Consider the following 27,553-nt stretch of genomic DNA (forward strand, 5'->3'; position numbering starts at 1 on the left):
CGGGTTTCGCATTCTTTGGTACAACGCTGTTGCCTGGAACGGCAAAAAAAAGTCTTCTTTCTTTGATTTCTGACCTGTTCCTTTCGTCCCTTTTCGGTGCCATCGGCTGGTGGATCTACCGAATCCTTCCCTCTGGGTCTCCACGAGCTTGATACGGTGGGTCGATTCTAAACAATTATTGTAAAGTTCAACCTCGATCATATTGTCTCATCGCAATCACACTCGAGCATCCCAATGCGCCTAGATCCTGGTATTATTGACCGGGTTTCCGTTCTACCGTCGGTAGGGCTATGGTCCCCGATATCCTTCCCATCCACGCGAGGCACGATCTCGCAGCAGCCACCGTCGATCATTCCAGCGGAAGGGGCAAGGTCACTGACAGGGCCGATGGGGATATCTGTTCGGCGGAAAGGATGCGAGCAGAGTCAATAGCCTTCTGCGGCCATATTCCCAAGGGGAAGGAGATAAGCCGACAGCGTGAGAAAACCACACCGATCTTTCCATTTTGACTTTGGATCGTGTCTACTATCCCAAGATGATCCCGAATTGGGTAGGACGCCGTACTAGTAGGTACTACCTACAAGGAGCCGTGGGCCCCGGTATTTGGAAAGCGGGTACTGAATTTCCTGGAATCGCGATGTCGTACCTAGGGCTGCTGGGTAATTCTGATTTGATTTTGATTGTGTTTGCAGCGGACCTTCCTATTGCTTCTGCCTGCAATGCAAATGCAAGATCGATCGGATCTATACTCTAGCTTCGGTATGTGGTCATGGGGACCCCCTCTGATTGGCCCTACGAGCCACACTAAGTGGCTGAGGCAAATAGTCAACGGTGCCGGTTGTGGCGGTGAAACTATCAGGGTCTCCTTCGGTCTTGTCCTTACTTCCTTTTCCTCTCCCTCTCGGGGGATGGTCATGGTCCAAGTGATTGTTAGCCACAGGAGTTGATTGACGATCGCATTGCGTCAACTGAATCTGGCATTCCCTGTCATCCGACTTGTTGAGACTCAACCCACCGTCTCCACTTGATGAATCCTGCCTCTACTATTCACCTAGTTGCTAATCCCGTCACCAAATTAAACACATTACTTCGGATCTGGCATGGATACACCGCTTAATGCTTGTATATCCGCTATGCATCTTTGGTTGCAGGAATGACGGCGCGGAAGGATCCCTGGATTGGCACCTAGGATTGTCGAAACATCTGTGGAATATCCACATGCGGACCCCTAGTATTGCCCGTGGCTACAACGAAGTCCATAGATTTAACACGAATTTAGCCTATTCACACCGTCATTTACAGCCATGCTAAACGCAGTTACGATGTGAAACCCGAGAATCCATATTAACTAACAAGACATGCAGATTCGTCAAAGCTGGGTGCCACCACGTCCGTCCTGCTTCCTTCCGGTCCATCCGCAAAGTTTACCAAATACAGGTTAGAGGGAGAGCATCCTGGCTCCAGCGGATTAGTTCCTAGTCACTCAGCACTTCATCTAATTTGTGGCAAAAACATCCAGCCGCCAGTGCCTTTCACTTCCCAAACCCGGCCATCCAGCTGAGAAAGGTCAGGCTAAACACCGACGGGAATTGAACTTTCTTCTTGATCCAATCTGTCCTGCCAGCAGATTCATGGGGCTTAATTGTGGCGCCTCCTCGGCGCAAGCTATATGGTCCATCGACCGAGTGGATCTTGAACAGAACAGAAGTTGAAAAGTCCATATTCAGCTGTCGCAGAGCATATTTCCCGATTCTGACTGTCCATTAGCATCATCGAGATGTCTACCCTTGTCAAATCCAGCCAGATGCATGGATGTCCTATAGCGGTACAAAATGTATACGAAGTATCCAATCAGACAGAATCTGCCGCCTCTTCATTGCAAACAGGACTAAATAGACTGGCTTCACATTCCCCTGGTTTTCGATTAATCAAATTCAATGGCGTGAACGTTGCAATTGCAGCTGGAAACTCGCATTAGTGACCTGGTTTGGTTTTTGTGTAACCAGCCAGGCTCCAGATCTCAGTTCCGTTCGAAGCTATGCATTCTAGACCTTAACCGCAAACCTAGCATCCAGGAAATCACCAGCTCATTTCGTAGAACGAGCTGATTAATTGGAAAATAGAGACTAACAAGGCCGCCAGAATCACAAAAAGCAAATTCGTCGCACCATGCCAATTGTAGCCCTAGCCCTGACATTGGGTCTTCAGGATTGGGCAGAAACGACTCAGTGAAGAATCTAGCCAAGCCTGAATTTCATTTGAAGGGGCCAAACATCCCATGTCACGGTTGGTTCTTCTGCTTACTATTTCAAGGGGTATCTTTCTTTATCTATCTCTCCTTCTTTTTTAACATTTTTGGCTTTTTTCCCTTGTCTCTTGCACCCTTTCTTTGTTCGTATTTCCAATTCCCGGACTTCATACTAATCCCGACTCCTTTCTTTCTCTTTCCCTATGTATCCAGTCTCGGGCCGTGCCACGGATCAAGCCATGATTGATAATAATGAATGGGAAAAGAACATCAGGCTTTCTGATGGCAAGGCTGTGGCTTGCACCCAGAACCTTCAGTGCATGTCTCGAATATTCCTCATTGCCCGGCGCTAGGAATTAAAACCAGCCCAACCTTGTGTTATCGCAGTCCGATCGACATGTTTTGTGGCGTTATGGGATTTGGACGTCCCTCGCGTGAGGAAAGCCTCGTTTCCCCTGGCGTGGTTGACAGTGTCCCCTTGATTGGTCGGCTTTGTGATATCACCTCGGTCCTCATTATTTACTATTACGGTCATTGCTTTCTGGACAGGGATATGATATGGATTCAATTTCAACCTGACTATAATTGCGTGTAGTTGACGGAAAATCGGGGAATTGATTGAATGCCAAAATAAGGGAGAAGGGCATGTCAAAAACAGTGAGGCGAAAGAGTGAGGCGACACAACTCAAAACTGCCATCTCTTCTGAGTCGAATCGAACCAGGGGATAAATTATCACCTGCACCAAAATAACAGGACCACGGCCACTGTGGGGACTTATCTGTGACTGAAACAATAACCCAATAAATCGATGCTGTCTCGTAGCTACCTGCCCAGTTGGTCCATTCAAAACTGACAAGTAGATCTTCCAAGCGTAGGCCGCGAAGAAGAGTGCTCGAAACAAGCAGTATAATGGCAATAGACACATGTTTCTGCACACTATCACTGATGCACCGGAGTCAATTTCACATTCAATGGTTTCTTTTCCCACACGTTGTAAGCCTTTTGATCATCCCATCCCTCACATTCTTCTTCAAACGCCAGGTCGAAGTTCCACAGTAGCTTTGCGGCAATCAGACGCATTTCAGCATAAGCAAGACTATATAGAACCGTCAGTACATGAGGTGTAACAAGATAGAGAGATGGGAAACCTACTTTCTTCCGAGACAATTCCGTGGCCCGTAGGAAAACGGCTGTTGGGCCTCCTTCTTGTCCGACGCAAACCGTGGATTCTTGTTATCGAGAAGCCAACGCTCTGGAAGGAAGGATTCTGGCTCAGCGAAATTCGTTTTCGAGCGAAGTGACGAGTACCACGCGATTGATACAGACGTCTAGAGATCGAATTAGTTAACATATTTCGATAGAAACTGCCTCAATAAAACACCCTTACTTGCTCCGGAACAAACTCTCCATTGATCAAAGCTCCTCCCTCTGGAACTCGCCTGGGCGCAATGGCGGGGACAGGAGGATACATCCGGAGACTTTCCTCGAGAACGGCATGTATATAAGAGAGTTTGCCAATAGAAATAAGATTGATGTCTTCATCTTTCTCAAACGCCCCTCTGATCTCATTAAGCAGTTTCTGGTAAATGATCGGATTCTTTAAGAGATAGTAGACACAGCCTGAGAGCACGGATGCAGTGGTCTCACTCCCGGCGAGGATCAGAAGATCTGCGTTGGCCTCCATCTCTTTTACAGTCATTCCTTTCTCGTCGTTGTGTCTGAGAACATAGGTCCAGAAATCAGGCCGAGTGGTCTGCCGATTCAAACGCTCTTGGACCTTTTCTCTGCTAAGATTATGATGCTTCTGGCGCATTTGTAGTAGCTTTGCCGGCATAAGAATGCTTAAAAGCGACGGCGGTAACAGGGTCCGAAAGGGCCGCATCAGTGTGCCGCCCTTCACGTTTTGGAAGACGCTTGTCACCCACGAGTGGTAGCCTTTGTTCTTCAGGCAGCCAAAGGGCTCACCGAAGGCCAGATCACCAATGATATCGAAAGTGATGTAATTGAACCATTTTGTCAAGTCCACGGTCTCTTTAGACGCCACTGAATTATTGAGCTGCTGTATAAGCAAGTCCACATATGATTGCAAGATAGGTTCCTGCTCTCTTAAGGCGCGATCGGAGAACGCATGGGCTAAGAGACGCCTCTGTCTTGAATGATTGGCATCGTCGGCTGCTAATAGCATAGGACCGCTTGGCGTGGGTGGGTAGAAATTTTGATCTTTGAGAAAAGACCCCTCGCCAGACTTACGATGGCCGAAGATATCCTTCCATGCCTGTGCATTGCGGTACACGAGCATGTTCGGACCTATGCGTACCACATCACCATACTGGCCGTGAAGATCTTTGAGCTTTGAATGTAAAACTCCGGTAAAGGTCCAGTAAGATTGAGTAAGATCCGAAATAGCCGCCAATTTAGGACCGGGATATTTGCTAAGGGGATGTAAATAAATATTGAAAATAATTTTCCACACTATGAAGGTGGTAGCCTGTTATCGTGTCTCTGTTAAGAACTTTTGCAAGAACCAAGTTGTGGAGATCAGCGATAAATCAGAACCTACCAGCACTGAAACCCAGAGTAAAGGGGACCCAAGGTCTGGAGAGCTCAAGTTTGAAATCGAAGTCATAACTATGACAAAATGTGAACCACGGTTTGTAAGCAAGTTATTTGGGGGAGAAGCCTGAGGGGTTCAAGTCCAAGTACAGAGGCGATCTTTATATCTCCGTCTCGTGCACTGGCATAAGTCTAATCCACTGAAGACCGACATATCGACAGCTGGGTGCGAGGCAATTGTGTTTAATTTCCTACTTGGCACTTCAAAAACCCATGCAATGCCCAGGCACTTCATAGAAGTGGCTTGGAGACAACTATGAAGACCAATGCACCTTCTGGATGATCGGGGCTACTCAGAGACACATACCCCGCCCGGTACGCGTGAAGTTGTATCACGGGACAGATGATGATTTGAATGGCACGAATTATCATTTGCAGAAGTTCTGAAGGTCAGGGATTCATGGTGGGCCGACATTATTCAATTTCATATTAAATGCAGCATGGCGGGGAATTCTGCGAGACTTCCCGCTCCATCGACTAGCTTCCCTGGCTTCACATTGGACCACTGAGAGGGGTAGAGGCGTCTCTAGCTCGGTCGATCACCGTTGACGAGACCTCGAAGGAGCGGGATGGAGCAGAACTTGTGTCGATCTCGGAGGTAACTAGTATTACTATCAGCATGAGTTAACATGATGCTGGCTGGGCCAACACCACCCCATGGCCCCCCGGTTCTGCGACGCGGAATGATGTCAAGTCAAAAGTACGACTTCATTGGATGCGATTGAGTGATTATCATCGAAAAACTAGTTTTCAGGTGGGGTCAGTCGAGGAGAGTCTCCATCGTGCACGGGTCAAGTACCGGACAGTGCAACCTTCGATGCCAATGTACCATACCTCACTCTGCTGCTGGCCTTGAATGAGAACGGGTATCGATATGGGTGTCCAAACTAAACCAAATGAATGGGGTGCGAGCAGAGCGAATGTGATGGGTATCCAATGACAGTGCACAATCATCTGACATGGGCCTCTGTTCTGCCACGAAGCGGGCAGGAGGAGATAACATATCTCGTTAACAGAGCGATGCAAGAATGATGAATGAAGATGGAGTGACATGAACCAGAGACGGAAGGAACGGCAGTGTCGCACGTGCCGAGTGGCCTGGCCTGCCTGGTACGGATGGAAGTCCAGCAACAACATCTCGACTCCGCTTCCCACCGGCCCTGCATGCTCACTCCAGGGCCCCTATTGTTATCAGAATGATTATTATCCGGCCACAGCTTTTGGCATTCATCAGATGGCACCCGTCTTTGCCCGACAGTCCCACAATCCCACTCTTGCTGTTCCCCGACCACAGGAAGTCCTCCCTAACATCCCCTTACCGGGCACAAAGTATATCGGTCTCAAGGTATTTCTGCAGCTCTTTGCAGGTACGATCTGTATATTCTTTCTTGCAGTCTTGTTTTGGAGGCTGGGAAGGTTCGTTCGGCGTTTCACCAGGGATCGAGTCCTCGGAGGAGGAAACATTACCGCCTCACGATATGCGAGGACATGGTATGGTTGGATACCATTGCAGCAGCATGAACACAATAAAGCACGACTCAAAAGATGTTTTCGCTGGATTCGGAATTGGACCTCCTGGAAATCATCCAAGGATGACTACAGCTGGGTGTGGTGGGACCCAAGGGAGAAGGAAACGAAAAGCCGCCGCAAGAAACAAGGACCGCTGCGATTGCTACCAGCCTGCTTCGAGGATTACGAGTACCCCACAGCCGATACGATTTGGGGGCCTTGTTCGCGCATGTCCCCCCTCTCTAACACGGGGCCATGTGTGCCATTCGCGATGTCGGGCGCTCTCCCGACTCGCGAGACCGCCAGGGTAACAACCAGAGAATCATACAGTGTATCCCGATGGAAACATAGGGAGAATGCCCCGACAATCCACGAGGAATCTATAGTGCTGGAAACAAACGGAGTCACATTAGAAATCGATGCTCGCAGAATTCTCAGCTGCAGTGCCTCAATCCAAAGCAGACTTCCGGCCGATGAAACCCCCGCAGCTTACATGAATAGACGCTTTCTTTCATTGGACCAAGGATCTCGATTCATGAGAGGCAACTGCCCTGTGGATATGTTCGCCGACTACGAGCAGTCACTAAGATATTGGCAGTCTCTCCCATGCCTTTTGACCCCGGAGCTGGTCTTGCAGAAGATGAAAGAGTGGTCACAAGTCTCACAGAATAGTGTGGAAAAAAACCACCTTAAGGCAATGCCCGACACAATCGAATTCCTCCGACGCTCTCGCAAATACCAGGTTTGGTCGGCCCGGATGGAGGTCAAAACAGCAGCCGATGTACGGTACGGCATGGGCAGGTTTTCCGCGCCTCCAGGAAGCCCTTGTTCAGAAATGTTAAGGAGCATCTCCTCTCAGCAAACCTTTTGCCTGGAATCCGTACGGAGAGCAAAAGGAATGATCGCTATGAGCGTTTCTTCTGAGTCAAGCGAGTTTCTTCGGGTCAGCGTTGGGCGGAAATCCCATCCTCGAGAAAGAGCTCGGTTAATACACCCCCAGAACGATGGCCCCGATGATGGAAGCTGGTCCTCCGTGCACATCCTCACTAGCCCCCAACCCTCGCGTTACTCAAGGGCCGGTACAGCCCCTTGGAAATTTCACGAAAAGGCTGCAAAACGTCTGGGGTCGCAAGCTCTCTCTGCGCCAGTTAAAAGGCCTGCCCAGACTGAAAAGCAAGCAGGCGAGAGACTGCAGACAGTGCGCACGCAAAGAGTCTCCGAAAATACCAAGAGGTATACGTTTCCGCAAGTAACGATACCTATTAGGTGTTTGAGTGACTGGGAAATCCGACTGATAGACGGTCTGGATCGACGCCTTGACTGGCTTTCTAATCAACTTAGTCCGGGACGGAGAGCGTTTCATTTCGCCATGCTTGCCAATCACTGGCTGAATAAGAAGACGTGGGTTGTCTATGACCCCATATCACGGGTTCCAATCGAAGCGAGACGACTACTAGGCGACCCACGATTTAACGTACCATATCCGCTTCCCGACTGGGGGGCGAAGCCGAAGTATCCGCAAGTGCATCGCAAGGTCGTTCATAAGCCCCGAATAGATTCCTGGAGGATCGCGATGAACAAAAACCGGCAGCATATGGGCCTCAAGGATTTCATAAAGGTTGTCGAATTACCTGATGGCTCAACTGAGGACCCACCTGACGGAGATGTCGACCCGGCGTGTTGGATCCTCCGCAAGCCCCCGCAGGGTTTCGGCACATCAAAAAAGCAGAAAGAGACCTACTATGAAGGGGGCGCGGGGTGGCAAGAAACGTTCGGTGACTGGCAGAGGGTCCGTCGGGGCTATCGCATTCACAAGGCAATCCATGAGGGTCGAGTTAACCGGGGCCGAGTTAAAGAAATTGGCCATGGCATCGCACGATATTCTAGAAGGATACAATCGGATGTCTTCTCACGGTCGCTCAAGTCGAATCAAGGACCACAATGAGCTGTCGCAACTGGAAACTGTCAGCGGTAAATAGCCAGGCTCTGGGGATTTAATCCATGTTGGGAACAGGTAATGCATCTGATATTCTTATTTCATGTCGCCGTCAGGTCGCGCTCATTCCCTTGCCACTTCTATCGCATTGAATTCGCCATATTATCTTAGCAGTTGCCCGACCGAACCGGATAGATTACTTTTGATGTTTCTGTTTTCGTCTGAGGGGCAAAAAGGCTCTGTGATATGGCATAAAGCCTCAAAGATGAACATTATAGATAACGTCACATTAACCAAATGCAATCATGGGCGATTTCCCCTATTGCCAAAAAAAAACTCCAATAACCCTGCCTACATCCCTTTTCGAATTTCAGACACTCCTTGATAGGAGATGCGTTCAACATGCGCTGTGTAGTGTATCGTACAGTAACAATCCAAATATTTACTCGCAGGGTCGATTTCGCCAGTAGTCGCCCGTAGGAAAGAAGGTTTCTCATCCGTAGCAGTCGCTTAGAAACCCGGGGGGTTCACCCGCTGGCTGACTCGGGTCCATTTCGGCAGCTCTGTGTAGAGAATCGGTCAGTTTCCATCGCAAGAACAGATTGCATCAATCGGTCTCATCAGGGACTAGACACTAAGATGAACGTACTGTGAATGCCCTTGCGGTATTTCTTCTCCTTCTTGTCGAAGATCGTGTATTTGTCCTTGGGCAGCATTTCCTCCTCACGCGGCATTTCCTTGTACCAGCGCTCGACCATCTTAGTGGTCTCTCCGTTTCGTTGGAGGGCGGCGCTGACGGTGTCGACCACGCGATCGACCGATCGCAAACGCTTCCTTTGGCGAGCCTTCTGGGGGGTGGAGATACGCCATGGGATCTTCCTGTTGCGGGTGAAGGGATGATTAGCACGGGTTCTGTTAGTCCGGCTGGCCAGCTGTTGTAGCTATCGGCAGGCTGCGCGAGAGGGAGTCAGGAGAAGAACATTGACACCAGGGACATACCACAGAAGACCCGAAAAGAGGGGTGACGACGGCTTGAACATCATTGTGGGCGACAAGATGGGGAAGCAGAGGGGAGGCTGAGAGGGAGGGAAGCGGAGGTCCGGAGAGTCGAAGTGAAGAGAAAATCCCGTCGAGCCGGCGGTGGTCCGTGCACCTCCGCGGCCAAAATTCCCTCCCGCGTCGGTGCTTCATTGTATTTCTTTTTCATTCTTGTCTCTCGTCCATTCTTTGGTTGCTAATCTGCTTGCCCTCCCCCTGCCGGAGGTGCTGCGGCGTGCTTTCTTCTAGCGTATTTTGTCTACTTTAATGGATTTCCTATAGATCGAACCATGTCCCGCGCTACGGATTCCGGCGCAACGGGGGAGTCGCCCTCGCTGCCCTGGAAGGCAATGTCCGCCACGACCATCTTCGGCGTGGCGGGCTTGTGTCGCTCGTTTCTCTACATGTGCAGTCGTCCCGAGGTCCACGGGTTGGATTCGTTTTTGGAGGTATTAGATTCTCGGCAGGATCCGTCGCAACGGACGAGGGGGTTGCTGACAGGTATGGCCCAGTTCTTGTGAAGCACAGGGATAGGAGCTGACCGTGAATCGTCGTCTATAGTTTCAAATCACACCAGCGTGTACGTACATGCGATATGCCTTACTTCCAACTCAGGGCGACCCTATTACCTGCGACGCAAGAGAGTGCATTGACCGTGGTCGCTGACTCGAGCAGTATGGACGACCCGCTCATGTGGGGGTTTCTTCCATTGCGATATAACTTTGGGCTACAAAACCAAACCAAGCGTTGGGGATTTGGAAGTCATGACATCTGTTATCAGACTCGGTATATTCGCCCTCTCTTCCCTTGGTTCGCGCGTGGTATGACTGGGGCTGATCATTGGCTGTCGGAAGACCACTAGCATTGTTCTTCACCATGGGCCAGGTCCTCCCTACGCACCGACTCGCCCACTCCCCCTACGGTGGCCTCGCGCAGCCCGCCGTCACACAGGCCATCCGACTACTGTCCAAGGGCCCCTTCCCCGTCGAACCGCACCCTGCGATCCCCGAACGCCAGCACTGGAGCATACAAAACGTCTGCGTCGATCCTTTTTCTGATCTTCCCACGGCGTATACCACGGACGGCCATGATTCCCACCTCGCGCCATCCGCTTACGCCTGCAACTCGTACTCCTGGTTTCACATTTTCCCCGAGGGCAAGATTCACCAGGCGCCGAACAAGACGATGCGCTATTTCAAATGGGGAGTCGCTCGACTCATCCTGGAGGCCAGCGAATGTCCGGACGTCGTACCGATTTGGTTAGAGGGGTTCGATCAGGTCATGCACGAGAGTCGCGAATTTCCGCGTTTTCTCCCGCGGCCAGGAAAAGAGGTCAGCGTGACATTCGGCAAGAAGGTCGACACCGACGCTATATTTGGGGAATCGAGGAAGCGATGGCAGGAATTGAAAGAAAAGGCTGAATTGGCCGCTCCCGACACCCGCGATCAACCGATTGGGGTCCTGAGCGATGAGTTATTATACGGAAAGGAAGCCGTCGAGCTGCGCAAGGAGGTGACGAAGAAAGTGCGAGATCTCGTGCTAGACGTCAGACGCTCGAGAGGACTCTCCGATGAGGATCCCAAGGAAGGCCTGGTGGAAACTTGGATCCAGGAAGGTCCCAAGCGGGAAGGCAAGATGAAGGACGACTCCTGGGTGCGGGATGTATAACGGCAGAACTCCGACTGAAAAAATTACTGTATATTATTATTATCTAGCCATAGGCCGACCCATTTTGTACACAGACCATCCAACCGTGTCAGTTCAGTGACTCATTGATCCGCTTATTAGTTACTGGTGGCGGGGGCTAAAACTCGCCTTTATTACTGTCCGACCCGCCGACCTCCGCCTGCTCCCAATTCTTTCTCCTCTTCACACCATCCTCGATGCCCAAAAAGCATCACAACCACTCATTTTCAAAACCTGCCAGCACTGCCCATCATACCTTAGCGTCGTCCGGCCCTCGCGGTAGCAATGATCGTTTTCGACCGTCCCAGGCGTCATCTAACGCCGAGTCATCCTCCGTCAACGATCTGATCAACCACCTTCGTCGCACTCAAGTGTCCCCCCGGACTGCTGAAGATGGACAGGAAAGCCCGTTCAGGCAGATTGCTTCTCGTTCCGTGCATCCGTCCCTGCGAAACCTACTAGAGCTACCAGAAATCCCCCCTCCTCGACCTCGTCCGGGTGCTCGGCGCGTTGGAATCGGCGGGCGACCGTCGAGAAGAACGGCTGGCCCTCCACCGCCGGAAAGCTGGCTTCTGGGGAACGCTGCCGGGGATAATTCCGAAGACAATGAGGCCGCGGGTCTGGGGAATTCACAAACGGAAAGAATCATCTATCGTCTAGATCGTCTGCCGGGCAAAACTATGCCTGAACGACACACCCTCCTACACACGGTGCTCAAGTCGATGGCTTCCCACTGGGTGTGGCATGTACATTATGATGGACAATTTTTGGACACGTTACCGAGTCATATTAAAATGCTCCTGCTGAGTTACATAGGCATCTATGCGCGAGACCAGGCGATAGCGGGGGTAATGCAAGGCCTACGTCCACTGTTTGAGAAACAGCAGTTGGATAGCCAGGATGAAGAGGATGGATTCGACCGGCTTCGGCATGAATCGGAGGTTGTACGGCTTGATTTGGGCAGTGCCATCGGACGGTGGATTAGTGTCAACCAACTTTCCCATGAGCTGGTAGCGTCGCGAGGGTCAACCCCCGCACAACACAAGCAGGAACTCGTTCCTTCTTCTTGGGATGCCGAGGCTGACGAGGACGGTGACAAGCCCACCAGCGCCGATCACAGTGCGCCTCTTCCGCAGACACTCAGTCAAGGGCCCCGCTTCCACAATCTACGTTATCTCTCCCTCGCACATCCAACTGCTGCAAATTGGAACTCGCTCATCAACCTCTTATCGCGTCTATCAACCCTCACTCATCTATCATTGGCCTACTGGCCAGTCCCGGCCGTTACGCCAAACGCCATGGCCCCGACCGCCAGGGCATGGACTTTCTCACACACCGCGGATGATGACTGGGCTGAGGCCGCAGGGGTGCTTCGGAGACTCGCACGCGCAACTTACTGTCTGAAGTGGATCGACCTAGAGGGCTGTGGGGACTGGCTTGATGCTCTGAACTGCAATAGTATCGGACCAAATGGCGAGACATATACCTCGGGCCCGGAGTGGAATGGATCGTGGCGGAATATTGAGTTCGTTCGGTTGGGACCTGGCTGGCTTCCGCCAATTGATGATAGCGAGCTGCTTCCAGCCTATTCATCCTCCCGGTCACTGGCCACATCCATTCATTCCCCGGTGCGAGATGGCTCCGAAGAGACCGATCTACCTTGGGATGTCGAACTGGAGCGGATCAAATATCGGCGGAGCAAAGAAATCGAGCGGTTCCGAGAGATCTTACAAAGGGCGAAGGAGGTGCAGCAGCGTGTGCAACGGGTTCGAAGAGAGGGTAAAGGCAAATGGGCGCAGTTCTCCTTTGGGCTCGAAGGACTTGATGAGGCTGTTCTCAAGACGCTTATTGGCGCCGATTGCTTACAGTTTCTTCCCTGATAGTTATACAATAAAAATGTGATCGCAATTCGACCGTTAGCTAGATAAAAATGATAAGTTGATGCGTCACATGCATGAATGAGTCGAGATATCTTGATCGTTCTCGTGATGCCCTGGATAAAGTTCCTCCACCCGGATGACATCTTCAACAAACGTGGCGCCATATTGTCTCATAATCTGGATCTTCTCCATATTCATCGCCAGCCTCAGTCTCCCAAAATCATCAGGCCAGTCCCATTTACTCACAAACCTCAACACCCACACACCCACTACATCCGTCGGCCAACTAAACACCACCACCTTTTTTTCTTCCTCCGTCAACTCCCTCGTTCCCAACTCCGCCTCCATCTGATCATCCCTACTCGGCCACCACTTTGCACCAGTCCGTCGCAGGAGATCATAGAACCGGTCTTCTTCCTCGGCACTGGGGGAGCGCTTCACTCCAGAGAGCGGGGGAGCGATAGGAAAAGCATGTCGAGAGGGTCGGCGAGTTTTGCGAGAACCCCTCCAGTTGAGGGGTAGCCGTAGATACGGCATCCTCGGGTGCCGAACTCGGTCCGTTCAGTCGTCGGTAGAGGAGGGTCCACGTCGCATGAGACCCAATGTGAGTCTTCTTCGTCCATGATCATATATCGTCGACGATACCAAGAGAGACTTTCGACGGGGATAGGAAGGAAGCGGCCAAGGGTTTGTTCCCAGACAGTCGAGAGACAGTTCATGGTGACGGGACTACCCCGTAAAGTTGACGGGTTTACTACAGCTTTCGCCTACCCGTATGAATATAACAGCCAAGTGTCGACTTGGATAGAGGCCCTGGGCTCGACAGAGGGAGGGGACGAACTGTAGATGAGATCAATGGGAGTAGTTAGGTAACTAACTACAGTTGGCGCTGTGTCAGGAATTAGTGCGGCGGTGTTAGAATTAGGTAAATCTGACCTGATAGGTACTAAATCAGTATAATATCGCCCCGAAACTCTTTCCTCCTTTCTTCTCTACCCTCATCTCCTTGATGATCCGCCCTCGTGTTCTACGTGGCCCACAATTTGGCCCCACGACTAGTGGCACTTGGGGTGTCGCCCGGAAAACTTCTCGGCCTTCTGTCAAGGGATCATCATCATCATCAGTATTATCATCACTATCTTCGTTTATCTTGACCCGTCCACTGTCAGTGCGGCCGGTCACGATGGATGCCAGTCGCCCACCACCACAACGTAATGGGTAAGATAAGCTCGATGCTGGCTCGATGTCCTGCTAATACTCCACCATGTCTAGTCCCTTTTCCCAGCTGCCCCAGGACTGCTTGGCGAATATCCTGGACCATCTCAGCTTGGATGATGCCTTGTCGCTATCGACCAGCTGCAACGCCCTGCAGGCGTCATCCATGCCGTTTGCATTGCGGGACGTCAGAATGGATTGGACCAACCGACCGCGACGGCAGGTGTTGCAATTGCTGCAGATCATCTTCGAGAACCCCGAATACGCATCAGACATCCAGCATGTAAGCATGATGGCGTCCAATTACCCGTGGGAAGACGTGGACCCGGCCACAGACTGGGAAAATGAGCGGCACGAATTCAAGGACGTGCCGGACCAGGCGATGGATTTGGTGCGACGAGCCGGTCTTCGAAATGTCGATGAATGGCATTTGGCCATTCACGGAGGAAACATCTACGCGTTAGCCACCGTGTTTCTCTCGCAGCTGCGAAACCTCAAGTCGCTGCGCCTGGATTATTCGTTCGTCTGGTGGGACGGATATCCAGGTATCATGCTGAAACATGCCTTACTGCACCCCAATGGAGTGTTTTCAACGTTCGATCAGCTTGAAACGGTCGAGTACGGTGCAAATGTCCCTCTCGCGGAGACCGAGCGGCCCGATGACGACGAAGTGCCCGACGGATATCCTCCTTACAACCCGAACCAGTTTATGGGCTGGTTCTGCCTGCCTTCCCTCTGTTACCTGAACATATGGCTGCGGGATCTGAAGGGCCTCGAGGAAGCCAAGCCAGATCTAGATCTAAGCAACCTGGAGACTCTCGTTATAGCGAGAAGCACTGCTACAGAACATCATATGCTTTACCTTCTTTCGCGGACGTCGAATCTAAAAAGTCTTCATGTGGCACTTGCCTTTGCGTGGAGAGGTGAGCCCATTTTGCAGGACGCTCCTACCTTTGCGCAGGCATTGGAGGCTGTTAGTCCGACGTTGGAGAAGCTCTCGCTAGGAGTGGAATATTATCCCTCTACCCTCGGCGATCGCGAGTGGAACGAGGCGGATGATGGGGCCTTCGGCCCATTTCACCAGTTTTTTACCGGCTTTACGAACCTTCAATCGGCCGAGATCCCGTTGGCCATCCTCCTAGGATGGTACTGGGACGACTCAATCCAACTTGGTCCCCTTTTGCCCAAGTCTCTCTCTCATTTATGCTTGCGAGACGATCTAGAGGGCTTCTACGATTTTGAATGGACGGAAGATCGGGCAATTTTGTTGCTTGAATCCTTTCTCCAAAATGGGAAGTGGAAGGCTTATACGCCATCCTTGAAGAGCATCACGCTGCGTCTCTGGAATCAGAATTATACTCATTATAGACGCGACTCGGAAGAACGCTTGCGAAAAATGGCTGAAAACTTCAACATTGAATTACATATTGTGGTGGATGATCTCGGTTCAGGCTTGTGGGCTTTGGATCCTTCTTCGGGTTGAGATCAGCCAATCATTCCTATCTTATCTTTTACCCCCTTTTTCTTTTCTTGGGTCAGCGTTTAGAGCAAGCTTATACGGGTCAGATTTGGTTAAAGAATTCACGCCATGCACACCAACACTAGCCGAGTCCTGTCAGCTGGTATGAGGCCATGCTTGAACCGCGGAATTGGGAGAATTGGAATCTACAAATCGAAACATAAGTCTGAGAGAATCTAAAATATGAGCCTTTAGATTTTGTGCTGATCTCAATTAGATAGCAGATCAGCCTCCCACGGCCAATCGATAGACTGTTCTGAATTGATATAACTACAAATCAAACAGGATTTTACACCATACACTGAACCCGACTGCCAACTCTCCTATCTCTACAGCTTAGCGTGATGCTCCGATGATGCTCCTTAGTTCTTCTTTCCTTTCTTGGGATCTTTTTTGGGATCTTTCTTGGTGTCAGGTTGCTGAGTAGCGGGTTTCTTGGGCTGCTGAGTAGAGGGCCCAGGCTGACCATTGTTGTTGTTGTTGTTGTTGTTGTTGTTGTTGTTGTTGTTGTTGTTTTTGCCGCCGTTGTTGTTGTTTGGTCTGGTGGTCTGCTTCTTGATTGTGGGAGACGGCAGATCGGCCTGTCCGGACTGGAACTGGGGAAAGGCCTGGTCGGTCACATCGATAGGCTTCGTGTTGACGGGGACCACATTGAAGTTCATACCCTGGGGACCGGTAAATGCACCGCATCCCCAGCTGAGTCCGCATGCGTTGTCGCCGTCCAGAGTGCGGAGCTTCTCGCAGGGCTCTCTGATGGCGGCAACCTCCTTGCCGTTCTTCTCCATAACACTCCAGGCGACGATGGTAGGCTGGGGCGTTCTGTTCCTGAGCACCTCATTTGTGTGCTTCATGCGGTAGCGGATGGAGGCCATGACCTCGCCGCAGTTGGCGTCGTTCTTGTGCTGGAAGGTAGTCTGGCGATCTTTCTTCAGGTCCTGGGACGCCTGGTTCGGGGTTTTCGAGGAATTACTTTGGCTGTTCTGGCTGCCCTTGCCGTTGCCCTTGCCGTTGCCGGTGCTGGTGCGAGAAGGCTGCTGTGTCTGGGGCTTGTTGTTTTCGAGCTCACGCGATTTGGTGCGCAGCGCGTCCAGGGCGTCCTTGACATCGCGCGCGTTTTTCTCTAGCACGTCGGTGAATGCGCCGTATCCGTCCTCCACGACGGATTCGTCCTGGTCCTTGTTCTGGAGAGGTTGTTCCTGCATGTTGTAGATGTAGACGCCGCCGCCACCCTTCATGTTCGAGGACAGGAAGACCTCGTTATCCACCTTGATGGCAGTCATGACGTTGGGAAGTTTCTTCTTGTCGGCCTCCATGGCATACATCTCGTTGTAGGCCGCTTTCGCGATGCCGACGAGGTGCGAGTTCTCGATCTCGGCATTTTTATCAAAGGTCAGATAGGAACCAAACGCGGTCCAGGGGTTTTTAGTTCCGGATTGAATGGTCTGCTTCTTGATTCCCAGGGATGGCAGATCCGTGCGTTCCTGGAGAGCAACCGGAGAGCCGACGACAAGGCTCAGGAAGAAGTAAAAGAACAGATAGCAAACTTTGGGAATCATCTTGGCGACACCCTATGCCAGCAGAAAACTAATGGAAAACAATATTATAGTATAAATTCAGGCTGAATGAGGGACTGAAGTGAGTGATAGAAAATAACGAAGGAAAGGAAAAGAAATGGGTGACTGATTGCAAAGAATGACTGCTCTGGGAAAGGAACTTCTACTATACAGAAAGACAGTTGTATTTATACCCTACTCGCTTCATTTGAGATCATACAAGCTCAAATTCCATCGCATGCAAAGGCAAATTGGCCCCCGTAGACCATGACTGACACCCTTGACTAGTTGACTAGTTCGCGTAGGATCTGGGGGCCGTTAGCTGCCACAAAGCTCCCTAACACGAACCTTGCGACGAGAATCAGGGGCCTGACTGGAGATCCTCAGGATCTTTCCCCACATGGTGCAGATGTGATTCAACTCATGGTCTAAGCGATAATATTTCTTGCGCTAACAAGGCCCTGAGTTCGCTGCGAGCCTACTGGGTGCCCTCGGAATGAGAGATTTTCACATTCGGCCCCTTAGAATGGGACCAGCAGAGACATCATTGGATATCTTGTCGTATTTTTTTTCGCTTTGATCGAGGCTGTGCTGGATGGAACGGGTCTTGAAGGTTAAATTGCGACAAATCCAGCATGTGCATACACCGTACAGACCACGAGTGAGCATTAGTTTGGGATAGAATGATTGGAAGGACTCGGCCCTTGGATGCATGTGAGCGAGTCCGCTCATTATCGGTCCTTTGGATGAGGCGTGGTCTCTGGGCAGTTTCACGCAGACTAAGTGCTTCGCAAACATCACAAAACACACCTTAATCAGAACCCTCCACCGTCCTGATGGACACTCCCTTGGTACCAGAATGAAATGCGTCTTCAAAGTTATCTTCTCTCCCACGGGGTGACCACCCAAAGGTGAATATACTATCGCTTGTTCCTCGAAATGACCTCTGTTAGGGGCGTGGGACCTAAATATTTTGCTGCCTCATGAGCATGAGTCGGTTTCTTATATAAGGTACTCACACACTTGCCTACATCACGCAATGATAGCTTCTATTAGTTCAATCCGACCATATAGATCTTTCATATTAGAATTGTAACTGGCCACAAGCAGCGATTTTACTACCTCCCTTGAGTTGACTTTAAAGTCCATCACCAAAGAAATTGGTGTAGATTCTCCATCCCCAATGCCAGGATCTGCTCCCCGTTGGAGTAACAATAGAGGTCGCAAGAGCTGACGCATCCCTTCCTGCCTGCAGTCTCATCATCATTCATTGACAGCGTCAAAAGACGATAATATATTCGCTATGCTTATGTGTGATTCCCTGCAGCCTCATAGACCCTTGTATCCTGCAGCCCCAACTCGACAGGGAAAGCCGTTCTCCTTGTCTCAGAATCAATTAGACAAGATTCATATGGCTGTACGTCTGTCGAGCTCTGCCCATTGATCATCACATCCTTATTTTGCATATTCTTGGTATTGCATGAGTATTGTAATCAATGCAATTAAGAGACATGTGCCCAGCTCGGCCCCTACACCAGCTGCGACAGCTGTAGTCCTCTTAGGGTTCGAAAAGTTGATCTCTGAAGTGCATGTGGCTGATTCTGAAGGTTCCGAGCCGTCGGATAAGGTGGCAGATGGGGAGGAGGAGATTGATCCCGATAACGATGTGACGGTCACGTTCACCATTTGTCCCATATCCAGTCTAGCAGCATTGCGGCAGCAGTCAGTCCCGTTACTGGTGCACCAGAACCCACGACCCTGGACTGGACAGGGTAAAATATATAGTGTAGCATCGGAGGCTGTGTGTTAAGCCAAGGTGGGCAGGATCAAACATCAGCTGCAAGCCTTCTAAATCCATTGCAAATGTCTATCACCAGGTTGAATTAACCTGTGTGGCTGAGACTAGGGCATTGACTACTTTTCCATGTCGAGTCGGTACAGGCTTCTTGTCTCAAAAGGCCCCTGTAATATGGATCTTGAACATAACAAACCCCTCCAGTTAAACATATTTCGTTGGGTACTTCATTATCTTTTGCAATGGAGCAGCAGAAACTTTCATCCTGGTTTAGGGAAGCATGGCTGAAAACTCGAGTCTGCCTACTTCCCGTTTGTGAGATAACATGTTTGAGCCTGGGTTGCAGCCAATAAAGCTGACAGTAAGATGAAGAATCGGAGGAGAACCCGAGCGGCGAATGTACAACGCATTTCTTGAGAAGCACTCTATCGATAAAAGTGGTATTAGATGCTGGATGGAGAGGCAGATCATAAAATGGAAGGTAATGGGGTCTCCAAGGCACCCCCTTAAATTGCGCGCCATCAGCCTCACAGACCCCGCATCAGCCTCGCCAAATGGGGGAAATATTAACCCAACCTGTTGCTATAGCAAACAATATGTGCGATTTTCCCTGGCATTCTGTCTTGGCACTGCCAGACAACCGCATAGTGTAGGAACTTTTGAGGATGGTGCGCTTGCTCGTGTTTTGAAGGGACTAGAATAGGCGTTACCTTGGTGAGACAACGAAATCGATTCCCAGTAGACTGAACTGACCATTTGATAATACCATGTATATAGACCCCCTGTGGAGGCCGAGCCAAAGCTGCCACAGCTTAGGAACACTTAGCACAAAGTTTACTTAATGCCTACTAAAATCTGTACATAGCCTAATAAGTGATTGAGATAGGATGGAAAGATACGATAAACTCACTGTATAGAGTATACATGATAGAATAATTTACCAAATCTTATATTCGGTAGATTACCTTTCGTAGGATGATTAGGGTTGTGATTAGTGCATTGCAGATCACGCAATAGAAAGCTAGGTAGGTATGCGGGATTAGGCCTTTTATATAAAGTGGTTCCAAGTTCCAGAACAGCCATATTTGCCTGTCTTGAATTCATATCACAGTATTAATTTCAGTTTCCTACAGTTTCATTCTTGTATCAAAGTTGAAATTGGGAATCAAGACAAAAATCTCAAACCAATCAGATGCTCTATAAGACCTTCATCATACTCTAGAGTGATGATTCGGCATATTTGAATAGTAAATCCGCTTAAAGATGCTTCAGGGTTCCTAGAGTGCTTTTCCTCAAAAGGCGCTGGACATGAGGCGCATGTTAAGAAATACGGCTCATTCTTGGACATAGCATCCCGCAAGATGAGAAAGTTGGCCTACCAATAGGACAGGATACTAGAAGGGATAACTATTACATTAGAGTCCTGACATGAATTTGAGAGTTCTTAATTATAGCTCCGTTTGTTATATTAAATAGAACGGAATGCAAACTACTAATAGCAATATCAACGGTCTAGCCTGCCGGGTGAGGTTTGTTTGGGGATAATCCGACTCAGGAGGGCTTTCAGTACCTTAAGCATTATAGTTACGCATTTTCTTGTACTACTATAGCCGTGGACAGAGAAGACGACCCAGAAAAATATCTCGTCAGGGGTGCATACGGGGATTAGGTGCAACCGAGCTGGCTGCGTGGCTATCAGAAACTCTTTTCTTTGAGGATATATGCATACGGCATCCACTCCCTCAGCTAGACTGAGATACCAAAAAAAAAAAAAAAAAAAGAGATAGAGGTGGTAGGATAGGTCATGGAGTTTAAGAGGACCTCTGCAGCTGGCATTAACTTCTGCCTGATCCACAGGCTCTCCTTCTTGACTGCAGCAGCTATTTAATGCGCTAAAGTCCCTTGTTTGTACATAGAACTAGAACTAGAACTAGTTAGCGACGCCCAGGGCTTACCCCCTGGCGGCCTTTGCCCCAGCAGGGGACGGCGGGACACATGCTTAGGCGGTGAACTGCAGCCAAAAAAAAATATACCTAACTATTTAAATTGCTGGAGAAGCCCCCGTCCAGTCCAAGATCCTTCTCTTATTTACATCCCTCGCCATGTCCATCCTGCGCCTGTATGACATCGCCACGCGCCCCCCCGTGGAGAAGAGCTGCTGCTCCCCCAACCCGTGGAAGGCCCGACTGGCCCTCAACTTCAAAGGTCTTGCATACTCGACCTCATGGGTGGGCCTACCCGACATCGCTCAAGTTCGCAGCACTCTGAAGGTTCCGCCCTGTCGCAAATTTGCCGACGGCACCGACTTCTTCACCCTGCCGATCGTCGAGGATCCCGCTACCGACTCGCGCGTCGGCGACTCCTTCGACATCGCCGTTTACCTGCAGACCACATATCCGAACTCGGGCGCCGGCGATCTTTTCCCCCCTCAGACCCTGGACTATGACTTTGCCCACGACTCTGCCCTTCTGATACCGCTCTCCGACTGTGACCAGTCCAGATTTCCCGAATACGCCCGGTTCAATATGAACGTTGACGCGGCCTTCACCGCACACGTACAGCTCGCACTGCAAGACTTTCCTTTCGACCCGGCCACCGCGGAGCTCACAAAGGCTGAGTTTGTCCGTCGCGCGGGCGTTACGTGTTGGGAGGACTTTACCTTGGCTGGTGCCGACCGAGACAAGGTCAAGGATTCGTTCCGGAATATGCTAGGCGGCCTGGCGAGGCTATTTGGGAGAGACCCAACCGGACCCTTCCTACTCGGAGCGAGAGCCAGCTATGCGGACTTGATCGTCGGTGCGTGGCTGCGCATGATGCACGCGAGCCTGCCAGCCAGCGAATGGCACGAGGTAAGCAGTTGGCACGGAGGCCTTTTTGGGCAGTTGCATGATGCGTTGGGGCTATACGCGGAGGTCAAATAGCATGGTAGCAGGAACGTTATGGAATTCGTACGAGGAGGATCCTTGAAAATTGCAATTGTGATTGTATCTGAAATGTCTACCCGGAAGATCAACATGGCAAGAATCCATTCAGTACTCCACTCAACGGTCAAACCATCATGATCATTATCAGTTCCCGCCCCTGGTGAATCATTGAAGCTTTACCGGTTCAACTCTGCTGTGAACCGGAATAAACCCTATACAATGGGATGCCCCGGGAAACAGCTTGGATGGTAGAACTCGTCTGTGATCCACTGCAACCGGTAGAATCCTTGAGATACAAGTTATGGCAAACGCGGCTGGCTTAAAATTGGCGTAGACCATGTCGAGTTGCCCATACTCGGCCTCATGGTTCAGGATCTCAATCTAGACAATTCGCTACTATGACTACGACATATTATGACCAGAATCATGATAACCCCGTTTATCACGAGCAATATCGCATGGGGTCTTTTTATTGGGATGAATATGGCAGGTACCTGTGGAACAGGACCAGGCGTTTCAATGGCTCACTCACGAAGCACCCCGACGGGTACTGGAGAGAACGCCCCAATCATTACACCTACTTCATCTTCGATGTTCCCGTGCCGTCAGATCGCTATTTTCGCCGGGTTGACCGGGCCGTTGACGAGACCATTGCCCAGCTTCAGGCCGGGCAATGGGCAATTGCTGATGATCGGGTGAGACGCCGCAGTAACACGGTTCGTTTGGGGGTAAGATTCTACACGGGTAGAAACTATTCGAACCGTGGACAGGCTGCTTCGGACCATAGCCGGCTATTGCGAACGCTTCGGGACCTTCGTCGGTCTGGGCCTTGAGCAAAGTCTCCATGGCCCGTATGAGCAGCCAGGATCCGTGCCAGAAGCGGCCTTGGGAGCTTTAGCTCTGCAGGGCATCTAGGGAAATTGGTAATCCAGAGATCTTGATAGGATTGAGGGGCCGTGGACTGCCAGTATTTTTGAAGAACAGTCATGACATCTGTCTTAGCCCGCCGCCTTAGCGAGGCGTATGAGTGCTTACTTGAAGGGGGAAGATCTATGGCAGCACCCTTCTTTGCAGCTTGATCAGCTGCCTCATTCTCGGGTATTTGTGTATGACCAGGGATCCAGCAGACTCGCACAGAGCCGCCATTAATATACGAGAATCTCTCCCGTGCCAGCTAGGTCTGGGCTAGGGTTTGGAAGGATTCGAAGACCCCTTGAGATAAGCCCGCGAAGGGTGAAAGGAGGCGTGTGGCCACCTCCAGGTTATCTAGACAGACCCAGAGGTTAATGGCAAAGCGAGCAGTGTCTAGTTTAAGGATTGCTTTAATTTCCACTAGGGCTGCTTCAGCTTCAGCATCAAAGACCTCTTTGTTTGGTCCCAGGGAGAAAGAGGACTATTAAAACAGCTTTTTAGATTAATATAGAGCATATCTACCGCCTGCCATCCTGATTTCTAGTTTCGAACCATCTGGGAAGACCTTTATATCAGTCTGTAGAAGAGAGGCATAAAATTTTTGAAATCTATCAGCTGCCTGCTTCTTAGATATGCCTGCAGGGGCTCTGATTCGCTGTTTAACTGCTTCGCGTGCATCTTGTGGGAGCTAGGGGATATTTTGCAGTGGATTCAGTTGTTCTGACTCAGGGAGGGCTAGCACGCTGCACGCGACGTGCAAAGCGGCTAGTTTGAAGGCCTGTTTAGGTTGCTCCTTCTGCCCTCCTGCGGAGAGGGTGATAGGGGTTAAGGCGGCGGAAACGGACTGTGATAGTGGCAACTATATAGTCTAGCTTAATATCTGCTGGCAGAAGCCCTGGCTCCCGATAAGGTGCAGGGATTGAGGTCGTACGGTAAACTGGGAGAATCGCTCTGGCCCCGGCTAGTATCACCCAGGTTATCTTATCAAGGTGGCCCTGGACTTTGTTTGAGATTATCCTCGTATGGGGGGCCAGGGCGTAAACGGCTTGGCCACTAGGTTTCCGCACCATAATAGACTGCGGAATACGCAGGTCTTAATAGCTTGTTGTGTAAAGTAAGGGTTGACTCCGCGCACTATATTTCCAAGGGAACGTAGTGTATTCGCAACTATTATAGCTTTCGAAATCATTTCTTTAATATGATATTTAAAGCTGAGCTTCTTGTCGAAGAGGATTCCTAGCCAGCGTAGATACGGGCGTGTTATATTCTCTGAGATTGTGACAGGTCCTGCTGCCACTGATAGTGTGCTGTTAGGGTCTTGATCAGCTGTGCGTCGCGAGAAGTGTATCAGCTCATATTTATCTGGTGCAAAGGTAATTTATGCAATATTTTTGGAGTGCTTCCTTGCATTCTAGATTCCACTAAGGTTGGCCTCCCCCTTGAGGTCGGGATCTGAGTGCTGAGGCTTCGTACGCATTGTAGACAACTAAAGTAATCTTACTCGCAAAGCAATGTAGTTCTTCTTTTGTCTTTGTAATAGTTAGAAGGTTGCTTGTGTTCAGGACCAAGAGGCTGCGAAAGCAGGAAAAGTCTAAGGTACTGAACTTTAACCTTTATTGGGCCTTAGGATTGTGACGGTCTACAAAGGAGCTTGGTAAAAGACAAGTTTGTTTATAGCTCGTAGTCAAGGAATTTTCCCATGGTAAGGAAAGGCTATCTAGGAGCGAGGATATTGCCTTTGTCATGTGTAGGGGTATCTATCTCGGAGATAAATATTAGTCTAAATCTATCGAGCCATTCGGATACTGGCTCGGCTGAGATAGAGGGACCTCGCTGGAGCGAGGGCTGCCATCTATTGTGTAATAGATTAAAGTTACCTGCTAGTAAGATTGGTTGGATAAAGTAAGAGTCAAGAAATTTAATCAATTTCTGTACGGCCCTGCCAGGCCTGATCGAGGATGCAGCACTGGGAGCATTATAAATGTTAAAAATCAGCGTAGATTGCCCTGAGCATGCAGAGATTTAGAAGGAAAAAAAAGTCTGATAGTGCTTCTTAATCGGTTATATTAGAGCGGAGTTGAGAGGACTGTATACCCTTCTTTTTTCGGATATAGATAAAGACTCTAAATCGGCCGCTTATCACTCAAATATTAGTTGGGGAGAAGCATTCATACGAGAGGTATCTTTTGATGATCTTGCGAGTAAGATCCTTATATACATAAGATTCCTGTATCAAGATAATGTCAATATTATTGGAGTATGCCTGGGATAAGATAATTTCGTAAGCTGTAACGCCGCGGCCTACATTCAGCTGGAGTATTAAAAGAGAGTAGCTGAGCGGAATGGAAAGATTATAGGATAGCTCTCGATAGTCATATCTTGATCTTGCGAGGCTCCCGGGGTTATAGAGGCTGCGGGGGGCTGGGAGTAGCATTTACTCTCAATATGTGCTTTAGAAATGGTCAAGGAGCAGGTCTTACGGATCTCAACCTGCTGGGCCTTTGTAAAGCGAGAACCTGGCTTGCTGGGCCGGAGAAGGCAGAGGTCATAGTCTAATAGGTGAGGGCCATAGCAGTGTAGCCATCTTGGGGGGCAGGCATAAGGAGCTGCAACAGTGCAATAGTTAATGTGACCTTCCTCAATATGTTGTGTAAAACCGCAGAAGCGGCAGCAGGGGTTGCGTGCGCAAGATCTAAGATTATGTCACTTCTAGCAGCGGTTATATTGCAAGATCTTAACCCTTCTAGATAAGGGTTGGGCGTTGGTAATCATGCCAAATAAAGATAGTTGTATAGGTAACTTGGCCTTACATTCTTCGGGGAAGTCGATAAACCAGCTTGAAGAGATTGTATTTATATTAGAAGCACTAGCAGCAGTTTCGGTTACAGCAACTAGGGTGAGGCCATTAGCTTCGGCTACTTCAGCTGATAGTATCTCCGGGTTAACAGGGACCATAGAGTATTGACTTGCATTAAGCTGGCCGACCTTTCTTGGTATATTTATCATCCGGTAAGAGATCCAGCGGGAGCTGCGCTCGATCTAGCAGGTATCAAAGAAAATGGAAATAATCTCTTTCTGTGCCTCTAGGGCTGCAAGAGTTTCAGAGGGTGAAAGCAAGAGGGCAAATCCTGTCTTAATAGACTGGACACCCTTGAGTACCTTGTTATTGGCACCCAGATAAGAGCGGAGGCTAGTATAAATAGCGTATGCATCTATATTTTTTAACAAAGTCTTGGACTCCATGAAATCGGAGTAGGCCTGGATCTGACGCGGGATTTCATCGCTCGCGTAGGCTGTGAAGCCGCCCCAGATCTGGCGGTATGGATGGGCTCTCATGCTGAAATGCGTGACGACGCCAAAATTGTTGGATCCGCCCTTAAACGCCACAAAAAGATCGGGATGGTAGGGTTCGGTGACGACGGTGATCTCGCCGTTTGCCAACACAATCTCATACTCGAGCATCTCGTCGCAGCCCCAACCAACGGCGGGACTGAGCGCGGATATGCCTCCGCTCGTGAGGAATCCGCCGGCGCCGATGGAGGCGTCTCGTCCGCCCGCGACAGTGAGATGCAGCGGATCCAGGATCTGGTACACCTGCAGCCACGAGGCACCGGACCCGATTCGCACGGTCAACCGGTCGTCACTGACGGTGGCTTGGTGGAGAGGCCGGAGGTCGACCGTCACTCCGTCCTGGATATTGGCCGCTTCGGCGGAGAGCATGTGGCCATGACTGCGGATAGCAAACCGGTCGCCCGACTCACGATACGTGTGACGATTGCAGCCACATCTTGAGCATCGGTCGGGCGGACCATGCAGGCGGGTCGCAAGCTCTGATCCTGAAAGCTGAAGTACGAGCCGACGGATTCATTGTAGGAGGACGAACTGGGAGCGAAGACCTTGCCCTCGAGGACAGAAGCTAGCTGAGCGCAGGATGATGTACGTTAACCATGTCTGCTAGCCCTAAGAGACCTAGGGTACCGAGGTCGTAGAGAACGTATGATGACATAACGGAGGGGAGAGAATACTTGGGGACTACAGTCAAAAGAGAGCGGTCACATTAGGGGAGTCCGGGATTTAAGTGTCTTTTGGAACCCCCCGGGTGGATCTATGGGTTGATATCTCGAATTTCTGGGCACAAAGACTCGCCACAAGGATGAGATTTTTGTGCTATTATTTGATCCTGGTCGGGCATAAGCCCTAGTCACAGTGACCTACGTGAGCAGAGGCCCACTACTTGGTCAAACAAAGAAAACTGCCAAGGGTACGTACATGCATCGGTCCAGTGAAAGATCCTAGACTCCGTTGGGACAGCCACGTTGGCACACCCAGAACCCCCGAGGCTGGCCTACTAAAGCCCGCTCGAGGGAACGAGGCCGAATCTACTGTCGCGTCAAGTCGGTATTGGAACAATGCCAGGCCAAAGACTGCCATTTGGGCCAGATGCCGATTTGGACGCAAAAGAAACACCGCCCCCTACGGACCTAAATCATCAGAATGACCGACTTTTCTTTGAGGCGATAGAGAGTTTACCTAGGATGTCTATGTTGCCAGCAATATTCAATCATTATGCCAGTCAAAGAACGGGATCAAATAACCTAAGACAGTCTGTGTCAGTCTCCGCAGAGAAATTGCATTCACGTAACTGAGCACCGAAGTGTAGGGACATTTGTCGGTATATACAAGCCTTGTCTCCGAGAGACTCTGAACGAGGCAATGGTTCTCTT

At 50.2% G+C, this 27,553-nt stretch overlaps 10 protein-coding genes across 10 annotated transcripts; 5 read left to right on the forward strand and 5 right to left on the reverse strand.

Annotated features, from left to right (window-relative positions):
* Nucleotides 1-3,188: 3,188 nt before the first annotated feature.
* Nucleotides 3,189-4,875, reverse strand: KD926_002745 (cytochrome P450; the record flags this gene model as incomplete). Its single annotated transcript, XM_053097213.1, has 4 exons — nucleotides 3,189-3,345; nucleotides 3,402-3,577; nucleotides 3,637-4,737; nucleotides 4,810-4,875. The coding sequence occupies 4 exons, from the start codon at nucleotides 4,873-4,875 to the stop codon at nucleotides 3,189-3,191; spliced, it is 1,500 nt and encodes a 499-aa protein (XP_052958835.1).
* A 1,221-nt stretch (nucleotides 4,876-6,096) lies between these two features.
* KD926_002746 (uncharacterized protein) lies at nucleotides 6,097-8,316 on the forward strand (the record flags this gene model as incomplete). The annotated part of the gene is made up of 1 exon (XM_053097214.1): nucleotides 6,097-8,316. The coding sequence occupies one exon, from the start codon at nucleotides 6,097-6,099 to the stop codon at nucleotides 8,314-8,316; it is 2,220 nt and encodes a 739-aa protein (XP_052958836.1).
* Nucleotides 8,317-8,817: 501 nt separating this feature from the next.
* Nucleotides 8,818-9,350, reverse strand: KD926_002747 (mitochondrial 54S ribosomal protein mL60; the record flags this gene model as incomplete). Its single annotated transcript, XM_053097215.1, has 3 exons — nucleotides 8,818-8,870; nucleotides 8,957-9,186; nucleotides 9,307-9,350. The coding sequence occupies 3 exons, from the start codon at nucleotides 9,348-9,350 to the stop codon at nucleotides 8,818-8,820; spliced, it is 327 nt and encodes a 108-aa protein (XP_052958837.1).
* Nucleotides 9,351-10,221: 871 nt separating this feature from the next.
* Nucleotides 10,222-11,013, forward strand: KD926_002748 (tafazzin; the record flags this gene model as incomplete). Its single annotated transcript, XM_053097216.1, has 1 exon — nucleotides 10,222-11,013. The coding sequence occupies one exon, from the start codon at nucleotides 10,222-10,224 to the stop codon at nucleotides 11,011-11,013; it is 792 nt and encodes a 263-aa protein (XP_052958838.1).
* A 215-nt stretch (nucleotides 11,014-11,228) lies between these two features.
* On the forward strand, nucleotides 11,229-12,911 carry KD926_002749 (uncharacterized protein; the record flags this gene model as incomplete). Its single annotated transcript, XM_053097217.1, has 1 exon — nucleotides 11,229-12,911. The coding sequence occupies one exon, from the start codon at nucleotides 11,229-11,231 to the stop codon at nucleotides 12,909-12,911; it is 1,683 nt and encodes a 560-aa protein (XP_052958839.1).
* Nucleotides 12,912-12,977: 66 nt separating this feature from the next.
* On the reverse strand, nucleotides 12,978-13,448 carry KD926_002750 (uncharacterized protein; the record flags this gene model as incomplete). The annotated part of the gene is made up of 1 exon (XM_053097218.1): nucleotides 12,978-13,448. One exon carries the CDS (start codon nucleotides 13,446-13,448, stop codon nucleotides 12,978-12,980), a length of 471 nt encoding a protein of 156 aa, XP_052958840.1.
* A 472-nt stretch (nucleotides 13,449-13,920) lies between these two features.
* KD926_002751 (F-box protein) lies at nucleotides 13,921-15,609 on the forward strand (the record flags this gene model as incomplete). The annotated part of the gene is made up of 2 exons (XM_053097219.1): nucleotides 13,921-14,129; nucleotides 14,184-15,609. The coding sequence occupies 2 exons, from the start codon at nucleotides 13,921-13,923 to the stop codon at nucleotides 15,607-15,609; spliced, it is 1,635 nt and encodes a 544-aa protein (XP_052958841.1).
* Nucleotides 15,610-16,007: 398 nt separating this feature from the next.
* On the reverse strand, nucleotides 16,008-17,201 carry KD926_002752 (uncharacterized protein; the record flags this gene model as incomplete). Its single annotated transcript, XM_053097220.1, has 1 exon — nucleotides 16,008-17,201. One exon carries the CDS (start codon nucleotides 17,199-17,201, stop codon nucleotides 16,008-16,010), a length of 1,194 nt encoding a protein of 397 aa, XP_052958842.1.
* Nucleotides 17,202-21,095: 3,894 nt separating this feature from the next.
* Nucleotides 21,096-22,815, forward strand: KD926_002753 (uncharacterized protein; the record flags this gene model as incomplete). The annotated part of the gene is made up of 3 exons (XM_053097221.1): nucleotides 21,096-21,842; nucleotides 22,340-22,645; nucleotides 22,705-22,815. The coding sequence occupies 3 exons, from the start codon at nucleotides 21,096-21,098 to the stop codon at nucleotides 22,813-22,815; spliced, it is 1,164 nt and encodes a 387-aa protein (XP_052958843.1).
* A 3,053-nt stretch (nucleotides 22,816-25,868) lies between these two features.
* Nucleotides 25,869-26,549, reverse strand: KD926_002754 (FAD-binding oxidoreductase; the record flags this gene model as incomplete). The annotated part of the gene is made up of 1 exon (XM_053097222.1): nucleotides 25,869-26,549. The coding sequence occupies one exon, from the start codon at nucleotides 26,547-26,549 to the stop codon at nucleotides 25,869-25,871; it is 681 nt and encodes a 226-aa protein (XP_052958844.1).
* Between the last annotated feature and the right edge of the window lie 1,004 nt (nucleotides 26,550-27,553).

This window comes from Aspergillus affinis (genome assembly GCF_023601865.1).
Source record: "Aspergillus affinis strain CMG 70 chromosome Unknown NODE_15_length_407527_cov_87_040692, whole genome shotgun sequence".
Classification (NCBI taxonomy): domain Eukaryota; kingdom Fungi; phylum Ascomycota; class Eurotiomycetes; order Eurotiales; family Aspergillaceae; genus Aspergillus; species Aspergillus affinis.